At 47.3% G+C, this 27,132-nt stretch overlaps 1 protein-coding gene across 13 annotated transcripts in view; it reads left to right on the top strand.

Annotated features, from left to right (window-relative positions):
• Positions 1 to 27,132, top strand: part of mask (multiple ankyrin repeats single KH domain) — a 340,851-nt gene that overhangs the window by 276,215 nt on the left and 37,504 nt on the right. For all 13 annotated transcript variants that reach the window (XM_075880102.1, XM_075880101.1, XM_075880092.1 and 10 more), the window contains 2 exons: positions 12,503 to 12,680; positions 24,865 to 26,509. In XM_075880102.1, coding sequence (XP_075736217.1) covers positions 12,503 to 12,680; positions 24,865 to 26,509 — 1,823 coding nt within the window. The remainder of the gene's footprint in view (positions 1 to 12,502; positions 12,681 to 24,864; positions 26,510 to 27,132) is intronic.

Genomic DNA, 27,132 nt, shown 5'->3' with positions numbered 1-27,132 from the left:
GAACAGTACAATAAACTCTCGCACCTTGTAGCCTTCGGTAACATCCCCATCTCTGTGAGCGCACATCGTACCATGAATACAGTGAAGGGCGTGGTATCGGACGAAGATTTGATGACACTGAGTGAAGAAGAGCTTCTTGATGGATGGAAGGACCAAGGTGTAATACATGTCCAGCGCATCAAAATCAGATGTAACAACAACGAAATAGCAACAAAGCACTTAATACTCACCTTTAACTCAACCACTTTACCTGAGACTCTCGAAACTGGTTATATAAAACTCCGTGTCCGACCCTTCATTCCAAACCCGAGGCGTTGTTTCAAATGCCAGCGATTCGGTCATGCATCCCAGAGCTGCCGAGGGCAGCTGATCTGTGCTAAGTGTGGCACAACCGGCCACAGTGCTGATGAATGTAGCCATGATGAGGTCCTCTGTGCTAACTGCGAAGGTAGTCGTCGTTTTGTCCTCGCGCTATAACTATCGTCATGCCATACCAACTAGCCCAAGCTGCCACACTTCTAAGCCGCATACTCCAGAGCGTGCCCAGCCTGGAAAAAAGAAAAAGAAATAATAGCTATAAACGTAAAGGAAAATATCACATTCAAGGAAGCAAGACAACGGATGTCGTTAACATTGGCACTAAAAACACCTTTCGCCGAAGTGGTGCAACGAGGGGCGGCACCACAAAGGCCCTTGGCAGTTGCCCGGACCGCGCCTAGCGTGCCGAGGCCAACGCTACAAGCCCCTACGGTGGGAGCAGCCAGCGCTGCCCTGCCCACATTCAGCCTGTCCACACCAGTGACCTCTACAAGCTCTGGCAGCAGCCAGGGCAATCACGAGGCCAAGGGGGCTTTATCGACCCCCAGCTCGGTGGGGACAAAGACTTCGTTGATCGAGGCGAAGTCTAAGTGACGCACAGATCGCTCTGTAGAGCGGGCATCCAGCGCCGAAGGAGTGGCGAGCTTCTCTCGACCGCCCTAAAAAGGACAGAACGCCGATTACAGGGCCTGACAAAGGCCCTGTAAAATGAGCTAATCTCCGTCTTTTCTGCACACAGCACTTCTTCCTCTTTTTTTTTTTTTCCGTGCACTATGGACAACATCATACAGTGGAACGTGAGGGGAATACTTAGAAATATAGATGACGTCCAAGTACTTCTGAGTAAGTTCAATGCGAAAGTGCTATGTGTGCAAGAAACGCACTTAACTCCTAAGCACAAGGACTTCCTACGACAATATATTATTTTCCGAAAAGACCGGGGGGATGCTGTCGTACCATCTGGCGGTGTAGCCATTATAGCTGATCGTAGTATAGCATGCCAGCATTTGAAGCTCCAAACGGCCCTTGAGGCAGTGGCCATTCGAGCTGTACTTTTTAACAAACTCATTACCATATGTTCTGTGTACATACCACCCCATCAACAGCTACACAGACGTGATCTAGAATCATTAATAGATAAACTCCCAGAGCCGTTTCTGGTTCTAGGTGATTTTAATGCACACAATATCCTGTGGGGCGATGCTCACTGTGATGCGTGAGGACGTCTCATTGAGCAGCTCCTTTTCTCTTCTAGTTTATGTCTTTTAAATATAAAGGAGCCTACGTATTTTAGCCTTGCAAACAACACATACTCCTCCATAGATCTTAGCATTTCATCACCGCCCCTTTTACCTGTTTTTAAGTGGAACGTTCTTAAAAACCCTTATGGGAGTGATCACTTCCCAATCATCCTGAGTGCGGCAAACAAAGATCCACTACCCCCGCAGGTTCCTCGATGGAAGATTGACTCAGCTGATTGGGAAGGGTATAGAACTCTTACACACATGACATGGACTGTGCTGTCTGCCCTGACCATAGATGACGCTGTCACATATTTTACAGCTGTTACACTTGATGCCGCATCTAAATGTATTGCCAAAACGAGTGGCATGTCTTCTAAACGGCGAGTCCCATGGTGGAACGACGCATGCAGGAAAGCACGGACCACTCAGAACAAAGCATGGGCGTTGCTTCGCGATTCCCCTACAGCAGAAAACCTGGAAAATTTCAAGCGGGTCAAATCGCAGGCAAGGAGAACGCGTCGACAAGCTAGACGAGAGAGCTGGACAAAGTTAATATCGAGTATCAACTCGTACACAGATGAGGGAAAAGTGTGGAATAAGGTAAAGAAAATTAAGGGCCAACAAACGTATTCTCTTCCACTAGTAAATAGCCTCGGGGAAAGCTTGGAGGATCAAGCCAACTTTCTTGGCACACATTTCGAACACAAATCGAGCTCCTCACACTACTCCGAATACTTCCAGAATTACAAGGCACGAATAGAAAAACAAAAGGTAGAAAGAAAATCCGCAAGAAATGAGGCATATAATGCACCATTCTGCTTAGCAGAACTGCGAACAGCACTCAGCTGCTGTAATACATCTACCCCAGGTTCTGACAACGTAATGTACGCGATGCTGAAGGAACTACCCTCCAAAACTAAAGAAACCCTCCTCTCTCTTTATAATCGCATATGGTTTTCAGGTGTGATCCCCTCCTCCTGGAAGGAGGCTGTTATAATTCCAATTTTGAAGCAGGGAAAGGATCCCTCTACTGTATCAAGTTACAGACCTATAGCGTTAACAAGCTGCCTCTGCAAGCTATTTGAAAAAATGATTAATTGCCGCTTACTCCACTACTTAGAAACAAACAAATTGCTCGACCCATACCAATGTGGGTTTCGAGAAGGTAGATCCACCACCGACCATCTGGTGCGTATCGAGGCACAGATCCGAGACGCTTTCGTCCACAAACAATACTTCCTCTCAGTGTTTCTCGATATCGAGAAGGCCTACGACACAACATGGCGTTTTGGCATATTAAGAGACTTGTCTCACCTGGGTGTGCGCGGTAGAATGCTTTCCATAATCGAGAGTTACTTGTCCAATCGGAAATTCCGTGTCCGTGTGGGCAGTATTCTCTCGCAAACATTTGTGCAAGAAACGGGAGTACCACAAGGTGGTGTACTTAGTTGTACACTTTTTATTATTAAAATGAATTCCTTGCACCTGTCCATCCCCGCAATATGTTCTATTCCACATATGTCGATGACGTCCAGCTTGGCTTTCAGTCATGCAACCTAGCAATGTGTGAGCGGCAGGTTCAGTTATGTTCTATTCCACATATGTCGATGACGTCCAGCTTGGCTTTCAGTCATGCAACCTAGCAATGTGTGAGCGGCAGGTTCAGTTAGGTTTAAACAAGGTCTCCAAATGGGCAGAGGAAAACGGATTCCGACTGAACCCAGGAAAAAGCACGTGTGTCTTGTTCTCCCGAAAGAGAGGCATGCACTCGGAACCCGACATTGAACTGAACGGCCAACGTCTGTCTGTGAATGCGGAGCATAAATTCCTAGGCTTAATCTTGGACAAGTTGACCTTCGTACCACACATAAAGTATTTAAAAATAAAGTGTTTAAAAGCCATGAATGTTATAAAAGGGTTGTCACGTACTACCTGGGGTAGCGACAGGAAACGCCTCATGAACCTGTATAGAAGCGGCATTCGCACCCGCTTAGATTATGGGGCCATTGTTTATCAGTCTGCGACTCAAAGCGCTTTGAAGATACTGGATCCCGTGCACCATTTGGGCATCCGCTTTTCTACGGGTGCTTTTCGCACCAGCCCCGTAGAAAGCCTTTACGTTGAGTCAAATGAGTGGTCGCTTTATCTGCAAAGAACTTACATGTCCTTTGTATATTTCCTTAAGGTGAAAGCAGACAAGAGGCACCCCTCATACTCTACTATTAATGATTTGTCGAGCTCCATTCTGTTTCAAAACAGGCCTTCAATGAGGCAGCCCTTCTCAGTTTGCCTGAAGGGTCTAGCTGAGGACACTGGAGTGTCACTTGAACACAGTTTAATGGCTCCTGTAGCATATCCGCCACCGTGGCAGTGGCAGACTATAAATTGCGATGTCATTCCTAGAAGTTACTAAACATGCGCCTATTGCCCATATACGAACATACTTCCTGGAACTTCAACACAAATACACACGTCCTGAGTTCTTTACAGATGCCTCTAAGTCCAACTCCTCTGTGTCCTACGCTGCTGTTGGCCCTTCCTTTTTGGATGCTGGCCCTCTACATCCAGGCACAAGTATCTTCACAGCGGAAGCTTATGCGATACTTGTGGCAGCTAAACACATCAAACAATTACAAATACAAAAAGCAGTAATTTATACAGACTCCCTCAGTGTGGTAATGGCCCTGCACAGTCTTAAAAAACAAAAAAACCCTGTTCTCGTCTCACTTTACTCCATTTTATGCACACTCTACACACTCAACCAACATGTTGTAGTGTGCTGGGTGCCAGGGCACCGTGAGATTCAAGGCAACGTGATGGCGGATCAGCTTGCTGCATCCGTCCACGAAATCAGTGCCACTACACCCATATCGATCCCGCCTCTTGATCTTAAGCCGTCTCTCAAACGAAAGCTCAGGGACTACTGGCAGAGCAAGTTGGATAGACACACACAAAGCAAGCTACACGTTATCAAGCCACACCTTGGCCATTGGCCGTCAGTATCAAAATCACATCTAACAGAGGTAACACTAACAAGACTCAGGATAGGACACACATACACGACACACATACATCTTTTGTCCGGTGGCGATCCACTATTGTGTGATAAATGTGGTGAGGCATTAACAGTTCTTCATGTTTTAATCCAATGTAAACAATTAAGACACTCTTAGAAGACAACACTTTCCATTACCCTACCGACAACATATACCTTTACACCCTGCTATGTTCGTCGGTAGAGAACCGCTTTTTAGTCATAAATCATTGTTAGCGTTTTTAAAAGAAATTCATAGTTTTCATATCATATACCCGGGCATTCCGTAGCACGACCTCTGCAGAGAGGTTTTCGCTGCGGTGGCTACACAACAAAGCACTTGCCTCACGGCCCTTGGACGCAAGGGTATGAACAAGTGAGGCACTTGTGCTAATGCCATACATGTCCACCATTGTTTTTATTATCACCAACTTTTGTCATCTATTCGCACCACACACACCCTTCACGGCATGGTCATGATTTTATTACTTGTATGTTTTTACCCGCCTTATCGCGAGGAATTTTATGGCCCTTATACAGCCGGTAATCACAATCATTGTCCACATTCCTTGTCCCATGAACTGGTGCTCTTTGGCCATCAAATGGCCCTTGCGCCAAAAAACACCATATATCATCATCATCATCATCATCATCTCACCTTGCACTCTCGCATCCACCCGGTCACCCAACCGAAACATTACGTGACGCTTCCCCTCCGCGCCGTGGACGCTCTCTTGCGTGAGCATCATGAACTCCCATCACCAAGTATATTTCTCAAGTGTATTGTTTGTTGTTCCATTTTTTTTTTTTCTTTTCTTCAGCAGCACTTGCAGGGCTAGGCTGAGGCTAGCTGCTGTGTTGCCCATCGCATGACGTCTTTGCATGCATGGGCAACGACCGGCTGCCTCTGCAGACTGGTAAATAGGGTGACTTAAGGAGAGGGGAGGATGTGGGGATCTGAGACAAGCTCCCGACCATTTCGCGGGCATTCCGTCGTACGGCGGCTCCTTTTCCTTTCCCGTGCTCTGGTAACGGCGCGTGGCGACAGCACCACGCACAGGCGCGGCGCGTGTTCTTGGGGGCTGAGAGAATCGGCGAGGCCTAGTCACGTGCACGCCGGAAAGGGTCTCTCCGTTGGCCAGCGCCCGGTAAGCACATGGTTTTCCTTCGTCCGCGTCCCCTTTGGGAATTGCCGGACTGTAGTCTACCCGGGTGCCAGGCCCTGATGGGTGTGTTTACCTCAGTGTTATCTTTGTACCGTACGCTAAGCCAACAGCGATGCCTGGTGCTTGAAGTGATTGCACCACGCCAAGCCGCACTTGCTATAGGCCTACGCGTACGAGGTTTGCCCTAGCTCTTGCGACCAGGCCCAGTGGCCATCGTGAGATTGCAAAGCATAGCTGCAAGGGACCTTTTCCCGACAGGCGTGTAAAAGCTCGCCGTTGTTAGCTGTGACGTGGGTGCGGGAGCCTTTGCTCTCCGTGTCCTGGGAGCGCACGTTGTACTGTTGTTCGGAGTGCCGCCAAAAGTAATAATGTGTTTGTGTACTGCTGCTAATCAAACACTGTTTGTTTTGCCACGCCGTGCTAAATGCTTCTTTAGTTGAGCGCGCGCAGAGTGGTGCGCTACACGTGAGTAGGTGATGGAGACACGACCCTGTGGCTCGCTTAGCCTAAACCCGCGGTGATTATCCGCTATGGTGAGAAGCGAAGTCATTACTGCCCTCAGCATTGACTGTTGGAAGCGCGCTCCTTTGCTGAAGTGGCTGATAATGAAGTCAGCAAAAACATACGTCATGATGACCAGAATCGGTTTGCTGCCATGCCCAAGGATGCTGAATCCAGAAGATTTCTGCATCAGGGAAGGGGCGGGGGCTTCAGTTTATTCACGCACAAAAAAACATTGTGTTGGGGGGGTATCAAACAGCCTTGTTAGCGTAAATAATGGCGGTGTAGTCTTATAATGGCTTAAAAACAAATCGCGGTGATGAGTGCGAGTCCCAAGCGCCCGAAACTGTAAAAAAAAAGTTTTCAAACCACGATGTACACAGAAAACATATTTCTGTGTAAACTGCAAAACTGCTACAAAAGTATGCATTAGAGGTATGCATTAGAGCTAAAGTCCGCTCTAACATAGTCGTATGCGAAGATCGACTTGAACCTTGAAACCTCTTGTGCTTCTTTTTCAGCTTTTTTAATTTATGGCTCCGTTAGCCACCTACTTTCGTCACTTGTAGTCGCTATTGCTGATGGCGTTGTAGCGACCGCGATTTCTAGTGTGGGAGTGGCGGCAAACTGCAGTTTCATTTTTATTTCACATGCGCTGGCCGCACACTTGTCTACACTTGTCTGAAGCGCTTGTGTAAAGAAGCGTCACTTTGACTGGGTCATTGTTCGATGCGTGTGGTTTGTTATCATCATATGTAATCATAATCATTAATTGAACGTCTTGAAACCATCTTATGTTAATGAGAGATACTATAGTGTGAGTGTTGTGGAAATTTCAACCACCTGGGGTTATTTAACGTGCACTAATCTGGCCTAAGAACTGGAACTAGATTTTTTTTTTTTTTCAAAAAAAAAAAAACGTTTGAAAAGTCGACTCTCGTCTTATATACCGGAGTGGAAGTCTCGTAAAATGGGCAGCTGAAGTCCAAAGCCTCCATTGCTATGTGAGCATCAGCAGCGGCGTTGTTGGGCAAGGCTCAATCAAGGCCTACAATGTTCTAGCAACGCCATTTTGCCTCGGTTATCTGCTGTCAGTTTGCTGTTTTCTTTTTTTCTATTTCCTTCAGAAATGAGTGGTAGTCGATGGCAGTTTATGATAAGCTTTAAGAAAGAAGTTATCGAGTATGCCGAAGTGCACAGGAACCTGGCGGCACAACGGGAATGGAGAAAAGTGTTCCATACTGAAGGAGCCATAAGCAGCACATCACAAAAAAGAAAAACTTGATTTCGTGGATGGGCTGCAGTTCACCCCGAACTGGGAAACGATACTTGCCGATCCGCAACTAAAATTTTACCGCTTCAAAGTGCTCCTAATTGCAAGATTACCTGCTCCTAAATGCTCCAAAACTCAAATTTTAGTGCTCCAAAATGCTCCACAACTAAAATTTTACTGTTCCCAAGTGCTCCAAAACTAATATTTTACTGCTCCAAAGCGCTCCAAAACTAAAATTTAACTGCTCCAAAAATATTCCAAATCGACAGTGCCCAGTGCAATCACTTTAAATGCAAGTGTTGTTTTCCTCTTTCTCCGCAGTAAAGTTGCAAAACGCTAAGATTACCTTGTGTTTTGATGCTGGCTACTGAAGCTGGCATATTACTTAGCCTAGGCAATCAACCCTGATATTGGGGAATGCCATCTGCAGGAGGTCAAATGTGCATATGTACTAATGTTTCGCCAGTTAAGTTCAGTTGTGTTTGCAGTAAAACTGATGGCTGAGTAAATTGGTAAAAATTTTTTTTTAGTGTGCACAAAAGACAAGGACACTGGTTTCATCCAGGGTGGTATATTGCTGAAGTAATATGTAAAGTATTTAGTCGCATAATCAACGCACTTGCATGATGAACCCACCCCCCACCTTGGTCCTTGAAAAAGAAAAAGTTTTTTTATTGTATCTTCATTTTATTTTGGTGCGCTACCCTGTGGGGTCTAGAGGTGGTTATCGCCACCACGTTCTTGGAGTGAACGAACACGGCTGACATGGTTGGAACAAACCAATTACATATTTATTTAACTACTTTTGATTGACGATATTGTCAGCCGAACTAAAATATCAAAAACAAACTTACACATAATTATACAACACTCAACATAACAAACGCAAGGCGGTGTCGCCAATGCCTAACTCGCCACAGTGGACCCCGGCAGACGACCCGCGGTGCCTTGCACCAGGGGACACCACGAGAGACAACCGTTCGCGCCAAACGCTACCAGACGAAGAGACTAACTTATTTCTTGCTCGCTGCTACCAAGGCTTGTGGCCGCCAGGGCTATACCATGATGATGATTGATGGTAGTGGTGATCAACACTCGCAAACACAACGCCACCTACTGCCCGATAGACGGTAGTTGTAACCTGAAATGCGGCTTTTGGGCGAGGCACATTCGCCACGCGGTGCAAACAATCTTACAGGGTGTGTCAGCACTCCACAATCCAGTGCCATTAATAATATCGAAACATTATAACACAAAAGAATGAGGCATTGAAAGGGAAAGCATAGTGTCGCAACTATGATAAACAGTTGCGAGCAGCGTGAATGACGTCAATCAAAATTTCAAGGTCGCACCTTTCACGGTAGAGCACCATCTGTCGAATGCAAGAGAAACCTCTTAACTTATACCGTAAAACCTCATTATAACGAAGCGGGTTATAACAAACCAACAGATATAATGAAGCAATCGTAATTCCCTTTGAAATTCTCAAGACACCTATGTATTTAGGACCTCGTTTTAACGAAGTGAAAATTTCCCCATAATGTATATAACAAACCATTCCTTGTCCACAATGAGCATTTACTGGTCATTTAGGTATATGTCAATTCCTAATATCTTATAGCGTGCGACGGTTTACGTCTCATCACGGCCGCTGTAATTCAAAATTCGCGCCATGCGCTTCCTGGGAGCCGCTTGCCAACACGCGTGTGCTTCCCTTCTCTTCTGGAACTAATGAACTCACCCGTGCAGCAACTCGCGCGAGCGTGCGCAACAGCCAGCCTCCCCTCTCCTGTAGAACTCGTTAACCCACCCGCGCATCTGACCTCCTCCCCTTCAGCTCCGCTCGCCATCGGGGCGGCGGAGATTGTGGCTTTTCTCTTTGTCGTTCACTGTGGAAGAGCAATGCCACCTCTATCAGTTTCCGTTGTTAGACACGGGATAGACAACGGAAGCGGCAAACGTAAATGCAAAATTATAACAATAAGCAGAATTTGGCAATGTTGAAATCCCTCAAGTCTGGCGTCAAGGAAAAAAAAAATGGCTGAAGATCACAGCGATGTGTGGGTGCCGCGGGCCACCAGGCCCACATGTTGTGGGGCGCTCTTTTTGACACCAGCGTTGTGCCTGACTGCAACACTTTCTGCATGTACGTCGATGCTGACGCGATAACAACCGAAGAGTTGTCAGATGTGGAAATTGTGCCCGCAGTCACGGGCGTGCAATGGCGACAGTGACAGATGTGTCGACACCCCGGAGCCTAATGTTGGCGAACCCGACGTACCGATGCCCGTGCAAGCGCTGGATGCGACAGGCTTGCTGTGCCGCTTTTTTTGGTGTTTGCGATGATGACAAGGACGGACTCAAAATAGCTGCTGCAGCTCAGAAAGCAGTCATCCGTGCGAGGAAGAGTTGGCAAAAATCTATTGAGTACTATTTTTTTTTTTTTTCGAAGTGATCTTTCAGCTGGTGTGCTGAATTCAGTGGAAATAAAGTGCATTGTTATTTATTATTTTGCTAGTTTTTTGCCTTCCGACGACCGTTTTAATCTGCGTGGAGGGCAGCTGTGATATTCATTGGCGAGTACATTCTCTCTTGTTGGCTAACTGTCAGTAGAAATGGATATTGGGTATAACGAATTACAGTCAAACCTCGCTACAATGAAACTTAGAGGGCACTGAAAAAATTTCATTGTAGTGAAATTGAAAAAAAAAAAATAGCTGATCAGGGCTGGGAAAACAAAGGAACGTTTATTCTGAAAATTCAAAAAATGTCCGCTGCTTCCTCTTCTTTTCCAGCAACGTCGCGACGCGATTGTCACCCATGCATAGCGACGCCATGGTGAAAAGCGCTGAAACAACGCCTAAAACCGGCTTCGTGAACGAACCAATCAGTTGCATTAACACGTTAACACAAGCAGCTGTCCACTGCCAAAAGTATTCGACAACGCCGAGATAGAGGCAGGGTATCGTGGAGTGGTGACTTTTGCATTATTCTATGCCATTCTTATCATCAATAATTAGCGGTTAGCTTATTTTGTTGATAATGTGGACGAACAGCCGCTCTCATTAGTTATCACACTAGCCAAGCGCGAACATAATAAGCATCGGAATCCGAAAAGGCATCGTTTTGAAGTTGTACCCAGCAGCTGCGTGACGGAAACTATGAACTGAGCGATTGAGCTTCAGCTTCGGATCGTCTGCGGCTCAAAGCAAGCCAGTGGCAAAAGCAGGGCAGTCTCATTGCCATCGCTATCGAGCGATGGCGGCACTCATGCTTGCTGAACTGCGGCAGTATAGCGGCGGTTTCTGGTGGTGCCAACGCGTGTTTTAGATTTCGTTGATGCATTTTCAGGCCCTGAAAACGCATCGAAACGTTAAAGATTGGGTTTACTGCTTAAATATAAGTGTCTGAGCCTAGAATTGCATCAGAATTTCTCTGAAGCGGGACGAAAAAAAAAAAAGTGTTCGTTGTGGCGACAATATTTATGCATTGACTCCTCTAGATTACTGACAGGGAATCTTGAATTTTTCAGCAGAGTTTGACTGTAATGGTTATAACAAACTAATGACTCCCCCTTCGACTTCATTATAACGAGGTTTGACTGTAGTGCCACGCAAGCACAGCGGCATGAGAACAAAGCAAAGAGCAAACATATGGCCTCCAAGGTGGCAGGCGCACAGTGCAAAAATTCGCCATGCGCCCGCCGTTTAGGAGGCCATACAAAGCGTTGTGCCGATGGCGCATCACTCGCGACGATCTTTGTGTGCAGCCATCAGACACAGCGTTTTTTTGTTGTTGGGGTCGTCGTAGTAAACTTATTTGAGGGCACCTGCTGCGCAGGGCGTGTTCGGCAGGTACGCTAGCTATACGGCTGGTTTTAAACTTGAAGTTGGTTGAGCACGCGGTGGAGTATCCAGGGTGGGATGAGTCATCCAACCTAATGGTTGGATGACTCATCAGCGTCTATCTATGCACTTCGGTTATGGCAAAAAACAAGAGCTCCTGTCAACAAAAAAGATTCATAGTGCATTTTCATAGGCCAAAAGAAGCAAAACCGTCATGCTAAATTTTTGCTTTAAAGTTTGTCGAGCATGCTGTGGGCATGGGAACCAAATGGCTGAACGACACATCGGCGTCGATCCATGCACGTTCGGCATGGGAAAAAGCAAGAGCTTCAATCTAAAAAAAGGTTCGTCGCACATTTTGCAGGGCAGAATAAGCAAAACCATCATGCTAAATTTTTGCTGTTACAACTACCGTGACTTTTTTCTCGCGTAATGAACCCTCCTCCTAATTTGGCGTCAACATTTCTGAAAGAAGGGGGGGGGGGGGGGGTCATTATGTGAGTAAATATGGCATTTTGTCCAGGACGGTGAAGTACTAGGTTAAACACATGCCAGGCAAAGGGGTCGAGCACGCTGCATGAAGTTTTGCCTTCGCTTATCAAGCCATCGGTCACACAGAAGGTTATGTTGCAATGGAGCACCGCTAGAATATCATGCATTATAATATACACACTGAACTCACATACATATAGAACAACAAGTTGAACAATAGTGGTTGAACAACACGAACAACATGCATTCATGTCTAGCTTGACAACCTTTGAAGACACGTAAAATTTGTGCATTTTCACTCTAGGCTGCTTTTGTAGCATCCAAGCATGCAGCTCGTGGAACTAGCCATCACAATTCATCCTAATTCAGCTGCTAAAGCTCGTTGATGCAGCTCGCCAATGCAGCTGAACTCACCTAGTACTCTGATACTGGCATGCACTGTGACAGCGGTGACTTAGTGCAACTCGCGGTGAGGTCAGTCTATTGGAAGTGCCTCTGGTCATCTAAGTACTGAAAAATACATGGTAAAACTTGTACAAGTTATTCGTGAATGACAATGTTTTGTAACGTGCTTTGATATGAATTCTTGCTTTGATATGAATTCTGGCTCGTGCTACACACATACGCAGAGGCTCTGCAGAGGCAACCAAGCAGGCGCAACTCTTGATCCAGAGCCTGGTGCAGGAACCTGAAAGAGACCTCTCAGACATAATGGCCCAGCATGGTGTTGCAGCTCCAACCCCTGCAAAGGCATCGACATCTTCCTCGGACCATCGAGCCTGCTCCTCTACTCCTGCCAATCACACCGTGAGTCACTGATGTTCATTTGAAGCAACTTGATTCTATGCTCTAATGTCCTCTTCATAGTACAATGGAACCCCGTTTATAGCGGGCCGGGTAGGAAAAACCAAGCAGCCAAGAAAACACAAGAGTGAGGAAGGCTCCAAAAATGAAAGGGAGCATAGGCACTTCGACTACAAGCAGTTTATTTCAGCAGATAGTTCAAAGATAGTTGACTGCCCCTTCTTTCGCTCGCTGGTAAGCACAACGTGTTACTCAATGATCTCGAAGGCCACATTGCTTTTAACGTCGCTTTGGTGTGCGACGTACTTGCGAAGGCAATGCAAGGCCGCGACGGCTTCTCCAAAGTTGAGATCGGCCAACTCCACTGCCAACTCTTCAGAATCATGTGGCTCATGCTCGTCGTAGTCATCAATGTTTCTGCCTTCAGTTGCGATCTCTGCATTGTGTGCGACTCTGACGTCACGACGGCAGCATCCACAGCGACGTAGTCGGCGTACGTCGTACCTGTGGCACCCAGCGCATTAATTGTCTCATTGAGCTTTTGGTCACAAGAGGGTGGGGGTGGTTCCGGTTATATAGCTTCGATAGCAGTCCCCCCTTCGCTGTCCATACAGAACCCACACCTGGCAAACCAGGGCTCTACAGCTGACGCGCGTCCACACTGATGCGACGTAATGTGTGGCGTCGAGTACCGAAATTGTCGTATGCTGCTGTCCACTATCAATAGGCGCGATACAGCGCTTGACGATGCTTTTTCTGTACGAATTCTTCACGCATTTTATGACCCCGGCACCCAACGGCAGCAAGTGGCTTGTCGTATTTAGTGGAGGAAAAAAAAAACTAGTTTTTGTAAAAACTGCAGCACAATTGACCAGGAAAAGGAGAACCCTCCTGCACTGTGAACTTATGTTATTATCGAAGCATCGAAGAAACTCTTGAAACAAAGTGCACGTGATCCATACAAGACTGTTACTTCTGTAGTGACATGGTAGCAGACTAATGTTTTTAAGCACCGTGGGTTTTTTGAACTTGCCGGTCACGCAAGGCTTTAGTTTGTCTGAGCCATCCATATTGCAGCAAAGGAGCACCGTTAGCCGGTCTTTGCTGCATTTGCCTCCAAGCACGCTTCGCCCTTCAGGCTTTACGATTTCAATGGCTGCACATGAAACAAGAGGACTGTTTTGTCAGCGTTCTAAATGTCGCGAGGCCCGTACCCCTCAATTAAAGCAGATGTGGACTGCCAATGATCGGCTGTTTCCATGTTCACACTTGCCGCTTCTCTGCTTACCGTTTACTAAGCGATGCCGTGCCCTTTGTGGAAACGGTCGATCCAGCCGTTTGACGCCACGAAATCAGTGATGCCCAATTTGTCGGCTATTTCGATCGCCTTCTTGCGTAAAGAGCGACCGTCAAAGTTGGTACCAGCAGTGCGAGCTTGCTCTTCGAGGTTCCCATGCTTGGCACCGCGAACCTGCTTGGCTTTTGGGCCGTAGAGAGTGGCGTTTCTTTCAACTTCTGCACGCTTTTAAGACAACGCTCTTGAGCGTTGACAGTGACAGTTCAATGGACAAGCAGCGCGCTGGCTGCTTGTCAATTGCTTTAAGGGGGGACACTGTACTTAAGAAATGCCAGATATTTTCATGTGTTTATAAAGAAAATTCCCAGTGTGATTGAGTTTTTGATGCTGATTTCAAAATTGTAATTAGTATTCCTCTAAACCAATTAGTTTTTTAGATATCCTAACATTAATTACCTATTGTTTGCCGGTACGATGCCACAAGAAATTTGTATTGTAGAGCTACTATTGGCACATGCCTGTGTACTAATGAACATAAGCCACACAACCGTAGGAGTGCTTTTTTGATTTGATGATTTTAGCAAGCTTTGTCGCACCTTGCATTTCAGTGTTGCAGGCACACCCACTTTATGCTCCAATTTAGGCAAAAATAAAATTCTTGAAGATCTCAATCAAAAATTCACACAAACCAATGTGTAAGCTAAAAATACAGCTACATGTCACAACAAAAATGACAGTCCTACCTGCTCTGGAGGCAGAAGTATCTTTTAGACAAATTTGCAGTGGCAGCAAAATTTCAATCAGGAGAAATCATGCAAAAACACAAGTCCATTTTGGACAGACACTAGCACAGAAAAGCTGTTTATTTACAATGATTTGCAAATTCAGCTTTCTCAGTAGGCACGAGGCATGTGAAGTCCTTCTGTTTTGCGACACCTAAATTACGTTTTTTCAATGCCCGCTGCATGTTTTCTGCAGAGGCACATTTGCGAGCTGATGCGGCCGCCGTGTGCGTGTCTGCCGACTAGGCCGCTTATCAGTTCGGTAACAGGTACTGACAGGTGCGACGAATGTGCCCACATCATACGCAATTTGTCGTATGATAAAGCGATGTTTTCCGGCTTGTCCAGATTGAGTTGATGTCGAAGACTGCAAGTGCAGTGAGGTGTTAGTTTCCTTTTTATGTAAGATTGCCACATTTTCGAGTAGAGGCCGCAGCGCAATATGTTCATCGTTGTGGACGTGTCCTTACAAGCACTCTACCTGTTGCCAGTAGCCTCCATTGCGCAAGTGGCGAACATCTTCATCGTAAACGGATTGATTTTCTGTTGTTTGTCAACACGCGGCAAACTCCTCTCTGACGACCCGTCACGCAGTTCACACACACACGAGGTCGTTTCGTCAGGCGGGAGAAACCCGCGTCATCGGCGCGTTTAGCGATAAGACTGCGCTTCCGTTTCATCGTTTCAAAGATGCTATCTCTCGTAGCTTCACTTCTGCTTTTTTACTTGCCGTCCTGTAACTGTTGAGGCTCCAAAACACGGCCGCTTTCAGCGACATTGTCGACAGCCGACGGACTCGTACGTGAGTTAGGCCTACACTGGTGATTTGGCACCCCCGCTGAACGCTGCGAGTTTGTTATCCTCTTTGTCCTGAGTGATAGCGGGGCTCTTTCTGAAGTTCACAGCAAACGAACGATCGTCACACCCGCTTCACAAATTAGTGTATCGCGGAACTTCTTTACTGCGGCAGGCAGTCGACAGCACCATGACAAAATGGCGATGTCCGTGCGTGTCACTATGAAGAAGCAGACACCGGAAACGCCACTTGGCTAAACGGGTGCTTAGGTTTTGTCACGTGCCCCAAGCATCAAATAGAATCGCGCGCTGGTGCTTCTCGATGATGCGTTTTTGCTTAAAAACCAATGAGCAAGGCAAGCCACTGGTGGCAAGAAATTGAAGATGAAGAACGACCCTTCCAAACGAAACCAAGATGACCACAATAGCTCGTGTGTAACAGCAACGGTTTGGCGTGGAAAAAGCGAGACTTTAGCGTCTATTTGTGTTCAGATTCATCTTATAAGTTTGTTTTGTGCCAGAAATAATGACACGAGAAGCTAGAAACTTCTCAGATAAGTGCAAAAATAGTTGCAGATTCCGAAAATGACAACTTCAAAAAGTAGATTTTTTTCGCAATTTTCGGCCTTTTAAAACCAGTGTCTCCCCTTAAGTATGTCTAGCTTTTCCTCAAGGGAAAGCCTTTCCGCTTACACGACACCATTAAGGCTTGACAAAGATTGCGTTGACAATTTAAACGGTAACAGGCTTAGCACGCACAACAGCGACTGAAGATGAGTCGCAACCTACGGCGTGTGGTGGTGTGACTGTCATGCAGTTCCGGCATTCCATAGTAAACCTTTCGTTGTAAGCACAGTGATGATGGTAATAGACCATGCATCACGTCGTGCTTGATTGCCCGGGTCTACACACGAACTCGCGATAGCACTGGATTTCCGAAAACTGGATGAGCGTTTGCATTGGGAAGCGGTTGCTGCTACGAAAGGGCGTCTGGAGGGATGGTGGCTGCCAAGCACCTTGATGGTACAGCGGCAGCGCACAGCCACACTGTAGAGGCAAACATTAAAGTCACCCAAAACAGAGCGAACCATGTTTTTGTATTTTTATTTATTATATTTTTTATTGGCCAATATCCGGAAACACCGTTGATTGCCCGCTAAAAGGGAAGGGCCGCAGAAATCATCATCAAAGCCTTGATTGCCGCTGTGAGCATCACCAGCGGTGCCATTAGGCAAGGCTAGGGCAGGCCTACAGTGTACTGGCAATGCCATTTTGCTGCGGTTATCTTTGTGAGCCTGCTGGTTTCTTTTTCTATATTCTTTAGAAATGAGTGGTAGTCGATGGCAGTTTACGATGGGATTTAAGAAAAAAAGTTATCTATAATGTTGAGGCGCACTGCAACGTGGCGGCACAACAGGAATTCGGTGCATCGACGAAAAGCGTCCTATACTGGAGGAGCCAAAAAGCAGCGTATCACATCCTGCAGCAACAAAAGAAAAACCTTCGTTTTATGGACGGACTCTAGTGCACCCCAAACTTGGAACGCTATGCACCGAATTCATCTGGAAGCTGCGTGCAGAGTCGCTTACCTGTGACAGCAGAGTGCATCTGCATGATAGCTATCAAGATAGCGTGCGACTCTGGGCTCACGAGCGCTATTCAAGGCATCACCATCGTGGGTGCGCCAATTTATGAAGCGGAAGACTTTGCGCTAAGGCGGTTTACTTTCGTGAGCCAAAAACTGCCCGAAGATTTCGATAACAAGCTGGTCGAGTATCAGTGCTTCGTCGACAGCATTGCTACATGATGGGACACATGGGCAACGCTGGCGAAACTCCGATCTGGTTTAATATGCCTTCGAATTGGACTGTAACCGCTAAAGGATCCAAGCAAGTAGAGATCTTGACAACGGGCATCGAGCATTCGCGATTAACAGTGATTCTCACGTGCACAGCCGATGGAAAGAAGCTCCCCCTTATACAGTCCAATCCCGCTATAACGAATTCTGCTACAACGAAATTTCTGCCACAAGTGATTTTTGATTCCTGTCAGCCGCCCATATGTCTCGTCATAACGAATACCTTTCCTTGATATTCGGCTTTAACGAAGTTTTTGCGAGTACTACCGCGTAATAAAAAGAAGCTTGCCCCGATTGCCGCGAAATTCTGATACCAACTCGGCCATTGGTCGGCGACGTGTGACATCCAGAGTGCACGGCTGTATTGCAACAACTGTGTTTTCAACAGGTAGACGCTTTCTGTCGGCACACCCACATCATGCTAAATTTATCACCATTGAGGTGCTCGGCGACAGCTCGCCTACCAGCCGTGATGCTGCCGGTGGATTTGATGTAAGTACGTGCAGGCCGCGGTAGAATAGCGATCCCCAACAAATCCTGCCATATATTTTGATGTCACGCTCAAAAATAAACTACCACTTGTCGTCACTAGTTCTGCAATCATGAATGATAACCACTCCGTGTGAAGGTGCACACATGAGTACAGTCTAACTCCGCTACAACGAACGCCGCTTCAATGAAATTTCCACTACAGTGAAAAATTCACGATTCCCCGTCAGCAGTTCATAGGAGTCAATGCATAAATATTGTCGCCACAACGAACACTTTTACTTCGATCGTCCCGTTTCAACGAAATTTTACGATGCAATTCAAGGCTCAGATACCTATTGCTATGCAGTAAAGCCAATCTTTAACATTTCGATGCTTTTTCAGAGCCTGAAAATGCGTCAACTTAGTCTAAAACATGCGTCCCAGCACAACTGCATTCTGCTGCAACTGCTGCCAACACAAATTCTGTCGTGATGAACGCGATCATGGGGGACCACAAAAGTATGTGCGCAGTCAACACTTACCTACTCAACGCAGATAGCAACAACGCAGTTCTTAAGTCACGTGCAGCGCGCACATATTGACAACGAAACTACAGTTGAGCCCACATATAATGGCCCCACTGGAAACCAACTTCCGCTTAAAACAAACGATACCCGTGTGATTGTGAAAATATACATTATTTCAATGGCACAAAATTGCACTTAAACAAATGGGTGTGTCCGAGCATCTAAGTCGACGCACGGTGCCTTCCCGGGAAAAACCACTTTGGACCACCGATAAGCCACCGGCGAGGTGGCCACAGATTCTTATTGTTAAGGGGAGATGCTGGTCGAAAAACCACGATTTTTTTTTTTTTCGAAAAAGTATTTCGTGTTGTGTTTTGTATTCCTCCAAACCTTCTTAATACAGTTAGCACTGGTTATAACGAACCTTTATATATCGAAGTTTTTTGCTATTTCTCGCCGTTGCTCCATAGAAGCACATGTAATTGCAACCTCTATGTAACAAAGTAACAGTGGGAGACTACCTTAATATAACGAACTTTCCTCGCGTACAATCTAGGAATTTTACCCTGCATTTCGGTACAAGCATGCATCTTTCACAACTGCCCCACCGCCAACGAAGCGCAAAGCGGCGGCGGCGTGCACGGTGCACCAGGAGAGAGCGATCGCCCGTTATTGGGAGTGGGTGGGTGAGCGCGAGGCGGCCTGCAGCCCATGAGCAGGTGTGTGCAGGTGTGTGCCACCTCCCCCCCCCCCCCCCCCCCCCCCGCCAAACCAAAAAAAAAAAAAACTACTTTTGCGCATTGGCAGTGTCACGCTTTTCGTCAGTGTCACATATACGGGGGGGCCGCTCTACACATGGAGGGCGCTTTACCGAATAGTTTTCCGCGATGTCCGTGTCGTTTGCTCTTCGTTTTCGATGGCGTGCACGTGTGCATAGTTTCACTGTACGCGCATGGTGTTACCCATCATGTGACCCACCATTATTATTGCGATAGCAATTATATGGTCAACCTCAGCTGGTTTTTTGCCATTGCCGCCGCCATTCACTGTGTGTATATATATATATATATATATGTTTGTGTGTGTGTGTAATTATACGTATTTATACATATGGAAACTCAAAAAGAAAAAAAGAAGCCGCCCGCGCACGGCGCCCAGTTCGTCAGGATGCGCCGATGTGCGCTTATCTCCCACGCGTACTTTGCCCTGCGAACGGGGGGGGGGGGGGGGGGGGGGGGGCTAGTTGTTTATGCATGCGCGCTTATCTTTCGGTCAAGAGAATCGCGCGCCTTCGACTCTGACTAGACTGAATGCGCTTAGCTGCCGGGCGCACAAAGATCACTTCGCTCTCAGGACAGGGGCCGTTTGCAAAAAGAATGCCCTTTTCAAACACGGCAAAGTAACAACTGGGGCACATTGTTGGTTGGCACTCATATCTGTACCGCTTCGTGCCTTGTTTTTGTTTAAACAGCGCGTTAAGTGTTGAGCGGGAACAATGTTACTTCGCTCTTGTCCTGTGTATGTTGTTTTCGTGCGTCATTTGTGCGGAAGCAGCGCGCTTTTCAGCGTTAATTCCAAGTTGTTGCTATCACATTGCTTTGGCCTTGCGACGAAACTGTGACTTTTGTTAATTTCGGACAACTGTGTCGTCAACCTCGAGGGGTGAGTCAGATTAGGCGCTGATAGAAACTCTTCGAGACCACGGTGACGACGGATATTCGGAGGTCGACTCGTGGCGCGCTTCCGTCTTGGACCGCAAGTTCGCAGGCTGGTAGCTTTCACGATTAGCTGATTAGTTCTGGCAACAACAGGACGACGTGTTGCGTGGAATGCGATGAACGCAATAGCAAAAAAAAAAAAAAATGTAATGTTATGTGAAGTGAGACTGGCAGCCAACTCTTTTGAATTCGATATCGCGAAACTCTTACAAAACGCTGGTGTGAGCAAATACAGCCGATCGAGAGAAAAGTGCTCTTTTCACACAGTCCGTTCCCCTTGAAACCTGTGGGGTCTCGAATTGGTGAGCAACACGCTCTTAAAGTGAACAGACACAGCAGACAGGGTGGGGACAAACCAAACCAAACATGCATTTATTTAACCAATTTAGAATGACAATATTGTCAGCCGAATTATTATCAAATCAATCGTGATATAACACGCTAGGACATCCTTACACAATATTAAACAACAATCAACATGACAAACAAGGTCGTGTCGCCAACGCCTGACTCGCCACAGGGGCCCCCAGCAGATGGCCCGCGGTGCCGTGCACCGGAGTCCCACTGTGAGAGACAATGGTTCGCGCCAAATGCCACCAGCCAAATAGACTCGCTCAATTCTCTTGTGTCACCACCAAGGCTTGCCACCAGGGGGTCACCGTTGGTGCTACCGATCTAATAACCATGATAATCATAGTGAGGATCACCGCTCGCTAACATGCCACCTATCGCTCAAAAGTTGTCACCTTCGAAATACGGCTTTTGTGCGAGACACGTGTGCCATGCGACGCAAACTACCGTATAAACCGGACTAGCGAGCGCGCACGAACTTCCCGCACAAAGTCCGCTAGCTTATCCTCCAGCTGCGGATGAACGGCACTTCGTCCACGAAACAACATTTTTTGTGGATTGCCCCTCTGCAGCTTTCCTTTTTGCACCCTCCAATAGCGCACGCTTTTTTGCGATACACCAAAGCGGCGCTGAGCAGCCATGTTCCCGTTCGCTTCTGCGAACTCAACATCTAGTTTAAACGCAGCTGAGTACTGCCTCCTCGCACCGCTAGACATATTCAGTGAACGAAAAAAAAAGGCCACTATAAATGCAGCACAATGTCAAGCAGAGCGAAAACTCGGAACAGATCGGAAGCAAATCACGAACACAAAGAAAACAGACAAAGAAAAAAAAACAGACTGCGGATAGATTTGGATGCGGATATGGCCGCGTCCGGCTTCACAAGCACATGCAAGTTACATGTCGCCAGACAGCGTCGCACTTTTGGCTGAACACCATTATATAAGACGGGGGGCGACTTTAGCTTATTATTCTATTGAAAATATCTTGACTTTGTGGGGATCTGAGGCGCGCCCACGACCATTTCGCGGGCATTCCGCCACACGGCCACACCCTTTCGCTTTCCTGCTGTGTTAACACCACGTGGCGATAGATGGCGCCACGTGCGGGCACGGCGCGCGCCACTGCGCGCGCCGAGGGAGCGCTCTCTTCTCCGTGGACGGCGCCAGGTAAGCACGTGTTTTCCTTCGTTCCCGTCCCCTTTGGGAATCGCGGACGGTAGCCTGCCTGGGGTGCCTTGGGCACCTCGGCAGGCGTGTTTACTTGAGTGCTAGCTTCGGAGCGTACGCTAAGCCCAGAGCGTTGCCTAGTGCTTGAAGTGGTCGTACCACAACGAGCCGCACTTGCGTTAGGCCTACGCGTACGAGGTTTGCCTTAACACTCGCGACCAGGCCCATTGGCCATCGTGAGAGTGCGCAGCATAGCCGCGAGGGACCTTTTCCCGACCGGCGTGTCAAAGCTCGCCATTGCCAGCTGCGACGTGCTCGTGGTTTTCCCCTTATTGTGAACGTCCGCGTGCGGGTGCCTTTGCTACCCGCGTCCCGGGAGCGGACGTTGTACTGTTGTTCGGGGTGCCGCCAGAGGCAATAAAGTGTTGTGTACTTTTACATTAGAACACTGTCTGTTTGCCGCGCCGCGCTAAACGCCTTATTAGTTGAGCGCGCGCGGAGCGGTGCGCTACACGCGAGTAAACGGAGTAGCGGCCCTGTGGCTCGCTAAGCGTGAACCCGTGGTGATCGTCCGCTGCAGTTACGAGCGGGGTCACTATAACTTATATTCTGGTTTATATGGTACTTTACAAGAGGTGTCAGGACCCCACAAGTCACATTGATACTCACCAAGATAGCAAATGCGCCAGTGATCGTGACCACCCTAAAAATCTAAGTTCATTATTATTACTCGAGCTATTCCACTCCCCCCTCACCGCGTTGTTTCATGCTCGTTCAAGATGGGTGGTTTACTTTCTGTTTGAGAATTCGATGGTTGTTCTAACACGCGGAAGATGTCATATGCACTCTCTTGACCCGACCCCTGATTTACGCCAATTATATTGCTTGTATACTAGCTGCATACTAGCATATGGCATCTATAATAATAAATGTAAATATTTATTAGATGCTTGAGTGATGCTTTAGACTTCAAGAGTCGTTAGGAACATGCTCTGCTCTGAAAACATCAATAGCGACCCTAAACTATAGCATTTTCTTCTGCTCCGAAGACACTTGAGCCTACTCCAAAACACCATTTGTTTTACTCCAGAATCTGCTCCAAAAAGCAAAATGTCGCTTCCATCACTGCTGTATCATTTTCAAGAGGTAAGGGCTACCAAAAGATTTTCCCTAAGATTTTATCGTGAGAGCAAAAGGATAGAGTTTCTTAAAATTAACTAGAGGGGACTCTGGCGCTGCGATTGTTCAGCGACCATGGGAATGATGGGTAGTACACACATTTTGCCTAGTCTTCGTACTTGCGGACGGTGAATCGTACTTGTGGTGTCATTTATTGCTGAGTTTCGGTTTTGTTTTGAAAGAAAGATTCAATCCTTTTGAACTTCGTGACCTGATTTGGAAAAATAAGTCAAAGAATAAGATGGTGAAGCGCAACCGCTGAACATTTGCTAATATTTATTTTGGGAGCAAACAGCTCCAAGGCACACGAACACGCACGGAGCCAAAAGCAGGCCAGAAGTACAAATATTAGACAAATGTGTGTACTACCCATCATTCCCATGCTCGCTGAAGCGCCGTGCGTTGCAGCTCCCATAGACACTAGTGCCAGAGTTTTCTCTAGTGTATATTAGTAAACTCTATGAGCAAAAGAATAAGGGTTCATGAATAAGTCTCTCATGCTTGAGTTGATCCGGCTCGTGTAAAATCGACAACCTGGTGCGCTTTTTCAAAGACCGAGCATGTTGGCGCTCGGCTCATTTTGAGGCCACCTCACGGCCTATTAGAAGGGTGTCCTGTCCAATGGCAAGACTGACCTTTTCGTAATCCCTGGGTGACTAAGTCAATCCTCCAGCCACTGGATGTCTTGTTCAATAAACTGTTCAAAGATGGTGTGGGCGGGCTCTACAATGAGGGGATGCTGGGCGACAATCCCAAGATCCCCACTGGCCGCATACGACATCCACTGCTAGCGACAGTTTGTGGCTAGGTGTCGTGAGCTTCGAACTCTCTCCTGTAAGAGATGGTGCGCAAGTCTTTCCACAAATTCTGCATCAGCAACGCGTTGGATGGAGGACTTGACTCGTGAGAAAGGAACGTCGTCGGACTCAAGTTTGGACAAGTCTTAGTGACAGCACTCTGTTGCCTCCTGGCTTTAAACTGCATAAGATCAGGGTCGAAATAAAAAGAAACGTCACCACAGTGCAGTTGGGTGTGTTGCGTATTTACTAATGTAAGGGTGCTTCGTGATACTTTGTAATTTTTAAATATTTCTTTTTTGGAGATTCAAAGTTGGGGGGTCGACCTATTTTCCGGTTTTTACAGTAGGGGTGGCCTGAAACAAAATCGGCCGTGATGGCATCCCCCCCCCCCCCCTTTGCGTTCATTCTGTTGGCAGTGCATGTCTTTCTGTGTTATGCGAATTTGAATGCACACTACATCGCGTGCCTTGATTCTTGTACACCCAAGACCGCATGCTCAACGAGTATTGCGCTAGTGCAGCCTATGAAAGAGGTTGTTTCAGCTGTAGTGCAGATATTCTTGACTTCGGCAACGTGTGTTATCAACAGTCTAAGCTGTACTCGGAAATGAAATTTTCGGAAATTTTACCCCGTGTAGTACGCACACCCCAAACTTGCTGCCATATTTTCTGGGGAAAAAAAAGTGTGCCTAATATGCAGATAAATTCACTAGATGTGTAGTAACATGCTCCAAATTTTTTTTAGTGCTGCAAAAGTAACCTTTTTCTTTTCCAAAAATTGTCAGAGATTCGTTGCTATGGTGAGACATTTTGCTAAGTGACTGCAGGGCCATGTCCCCCTTCCATTGCACTTGGATTAGTTCGAGTGCTGGTTTTATTGATGGCAAACAGCATCTTGTGTGTGGATGCTGAAATGGCAGTCTTGGCATTGTTTAAATCTGGCACTTGGGAACAACAGAAGTGCAAGTTCTCGTTGCTATTGTGTAGCAAGGAGTATGAAAATGGACTCGCTGCAAGCACCCTGTTTATAAGCTCAACAATAACAACTAGCAGAATATCTACCAATTAAAAGTAGTGATAATTTTTCTTCTTTATAAAGGCAAGTCACAATAATAGCGACTCAAGTACATTCCAACTTGCTGACTGAGTGCATTAGTTTTTGAATAATCAATAAATGCCAGTAAATAAATTAATGCAAAGTTGCGGTGAAGCCTAATGAACCTTGTTCTCTTTTGTTTCAGGGCTCTTCTTCGGTGCTAGTCTCTGGCAGTGGTGGTAGCAGTAGTAACAAGCTCAGTCGGCAGGGCAGCTCAACCAAGGTGGTGGGTGTGAAGGCTGCATCAGCACCAGCACCCTCTCTGCCACCATTTGGCCAAACACGTCCCGCCCCCCGACCTGGGATACCTACTCTCTCGGGTGGAGGCAATAGCTCAGCATCAGTGACGTCATCAGCGGCTCCTCCATTTACCTCAAGCTCTTCTGGTTGGGGCACACTTGCATCGTGCTCTGCCTCTTCAAAGCCTGCTTTGACTGCATCGACAACTGTTACCACTGCGTCTGCTGTAGTCACAGCATTCTTGTCCATGTCGTCCACTTCAGCGGCCGTGAATGGGACATCTACATCAGCGTCATACACCCAAGCTGTTATTTCACCAGCCAAGAGCTCGAGCCGTGCAGCTTCTGCCGATGCACGACCTAGTTCATCGCCCAGCTCGGGTGGTGGCAGCCCTTCACCAACACTGGGCAGTACTGGCCATATGACAGCATCGTCAACAGCTGTTACTGTAAGCAGTACCTCTGCAGCCTTTTCTATGCCAGCTAGTACCTCTGCAACCAACACTTTACCAGCTATCAGCATTCCGCAGACCTTCTCGCCCTTCAACAATGTGTTCAGCAAAGAGACACAGCCGAGTGTCTGGGGCCAGCGAGAATCCTCCAAGCCTAACTTTGCCTCTGTGGCTGCTTCCGGTGTGTGTGGTGTCCCTAGCTCCAGTGGCGGCAGTGTAGGAAGTGCACAAGCACTGCCTGAACCTCTTGTGGATGCAGCCAAGGCTCCAGGCTACCGAGGCAACCTGCACGTATCGCCACCTAACTTTGGTCCTATTGGCAGTGGAATGCGAAGTGCCCCTTGCACACCCCCTAGTAGTGGAGGGGCACCACCCTCACCACCTTCCCAGTCACAAGCGCCACCCCAACCACCAACGCAGGTGCAAGAATTTTATGAGAGTGCCTCTGCACCAGCAACGGCAGTGCCACATGCAGTGCAAGCTCCCCCACAGCCACCCTCCTCGCGCATGGTGTTCGGTCCACCTCACTATGCGTCAACGGCATCTGAGCTGGTGCCACCACCTCAGCAGCAGCAGCAGCAGCAACAACAACAGCAGCAGCAACAGCAGCAGCAGCACCAGCAGCAGCACCAGCAGCAGCAACAGCAGCAGCAACAACAACAGCAGCAGCAACAACAGCAACAACAGCAGCAGCAGCAGCCTCAGCAGCAGCAACCAACTATCCAGAGCACTCTGAACCCCAATGCACCGGACTTTTCTAGTAGATCAGCGCAGCCGGTGATGCTTCCGGCACCATTCGCTCAAGTGGGTGCGAGTCACCACCACCACCACCACCCCCATCAGCACCCAGCAGCAACAGCAGGTCACCATGGAATGCGAGTACCCTTTGCACCACCACAGGAATTTCTGCACTCAGTGCAAAGTAGCAGCCACCTGGCACACCACCATCAGGGAGCTCCAGGAGCACTGGGAACTCACCCAGGGGTATTCTCGCTTCAAATGATGTCACACCTCCAGCCGCAGTACTCTGGTCTAGTGGCCCCTGTGGGACAGATGCCCAAGGGTGCCGAACGCACACCGCTTGCAGTGCGGCTTGCGGGTAAGTGGTTCTTGCATCAATTTTGGCTTTGTGGTTATGTTGTTAGTCTGCATTGAACAGAGCAAAAAGAGGCCTCGCACTCCTCTTGTCAAATTGAGTAGCTCTGGTTTCTCATATAAGTGCCATGTTTTCTTGTGTGCAAGATACACATGCTTATTTGTATTATACTTTTTTTTTTAAGTTCAGGGTTTGACGGAACTCCGTCTGGTTGGGAGAAGGAATTGCAAAAGGAGAAAGGTCGACCACAGTAAAACACTTCAAAAAAAAAAAAAAAGAGAGAGAGATGTTCGGCTCCCACATGGGAGCCTTGTGCACCATGAAGTACAAATCTATCACAAGCGAAGTATATTTCAGTAGGTATCACAAGCGTCGTGCGTACACGTGAGGAAAGTTTTATCATTGGGGTTCAGGTTGTGCTCTGTTCTCTGTATCAGATATTCAAGATAAAGACGTGAAGACAAATTTTTCTTTTTTTTTTTTTCTTTCAGTGATGCTAGCATTGTCCCAATTGATAGTGTGGCCAGTTAATTCTGCACGTTCTGTCAGTGCATTAGATGCAGCACTCTTTTTCCTGACATCTTAGGGGTCTTGTTTCACTCTATGATCGAAACTTGCAGTCTCGC

The sequence above is a fragment of the Rhipicephalus microplus genome, chromosome X, assembly GCF_043290135.1.
Source record: "Rhipicephalus microplus isolate Deutch F79 chromosome X, USDA_Rmic, whole genome shotgun sequence".
NCBI lineage: Eukaryota > Metazoa > Arthropoda > Arachnida > Ixodida > Ixodidae > Rhipicephalus > Rhipicephalus microplus.
The sequence above is the reverse complement of the archived record's forward strand: the minus strand, read 5'-3'. Positions and strand labels throughout refer to the sequence as shown.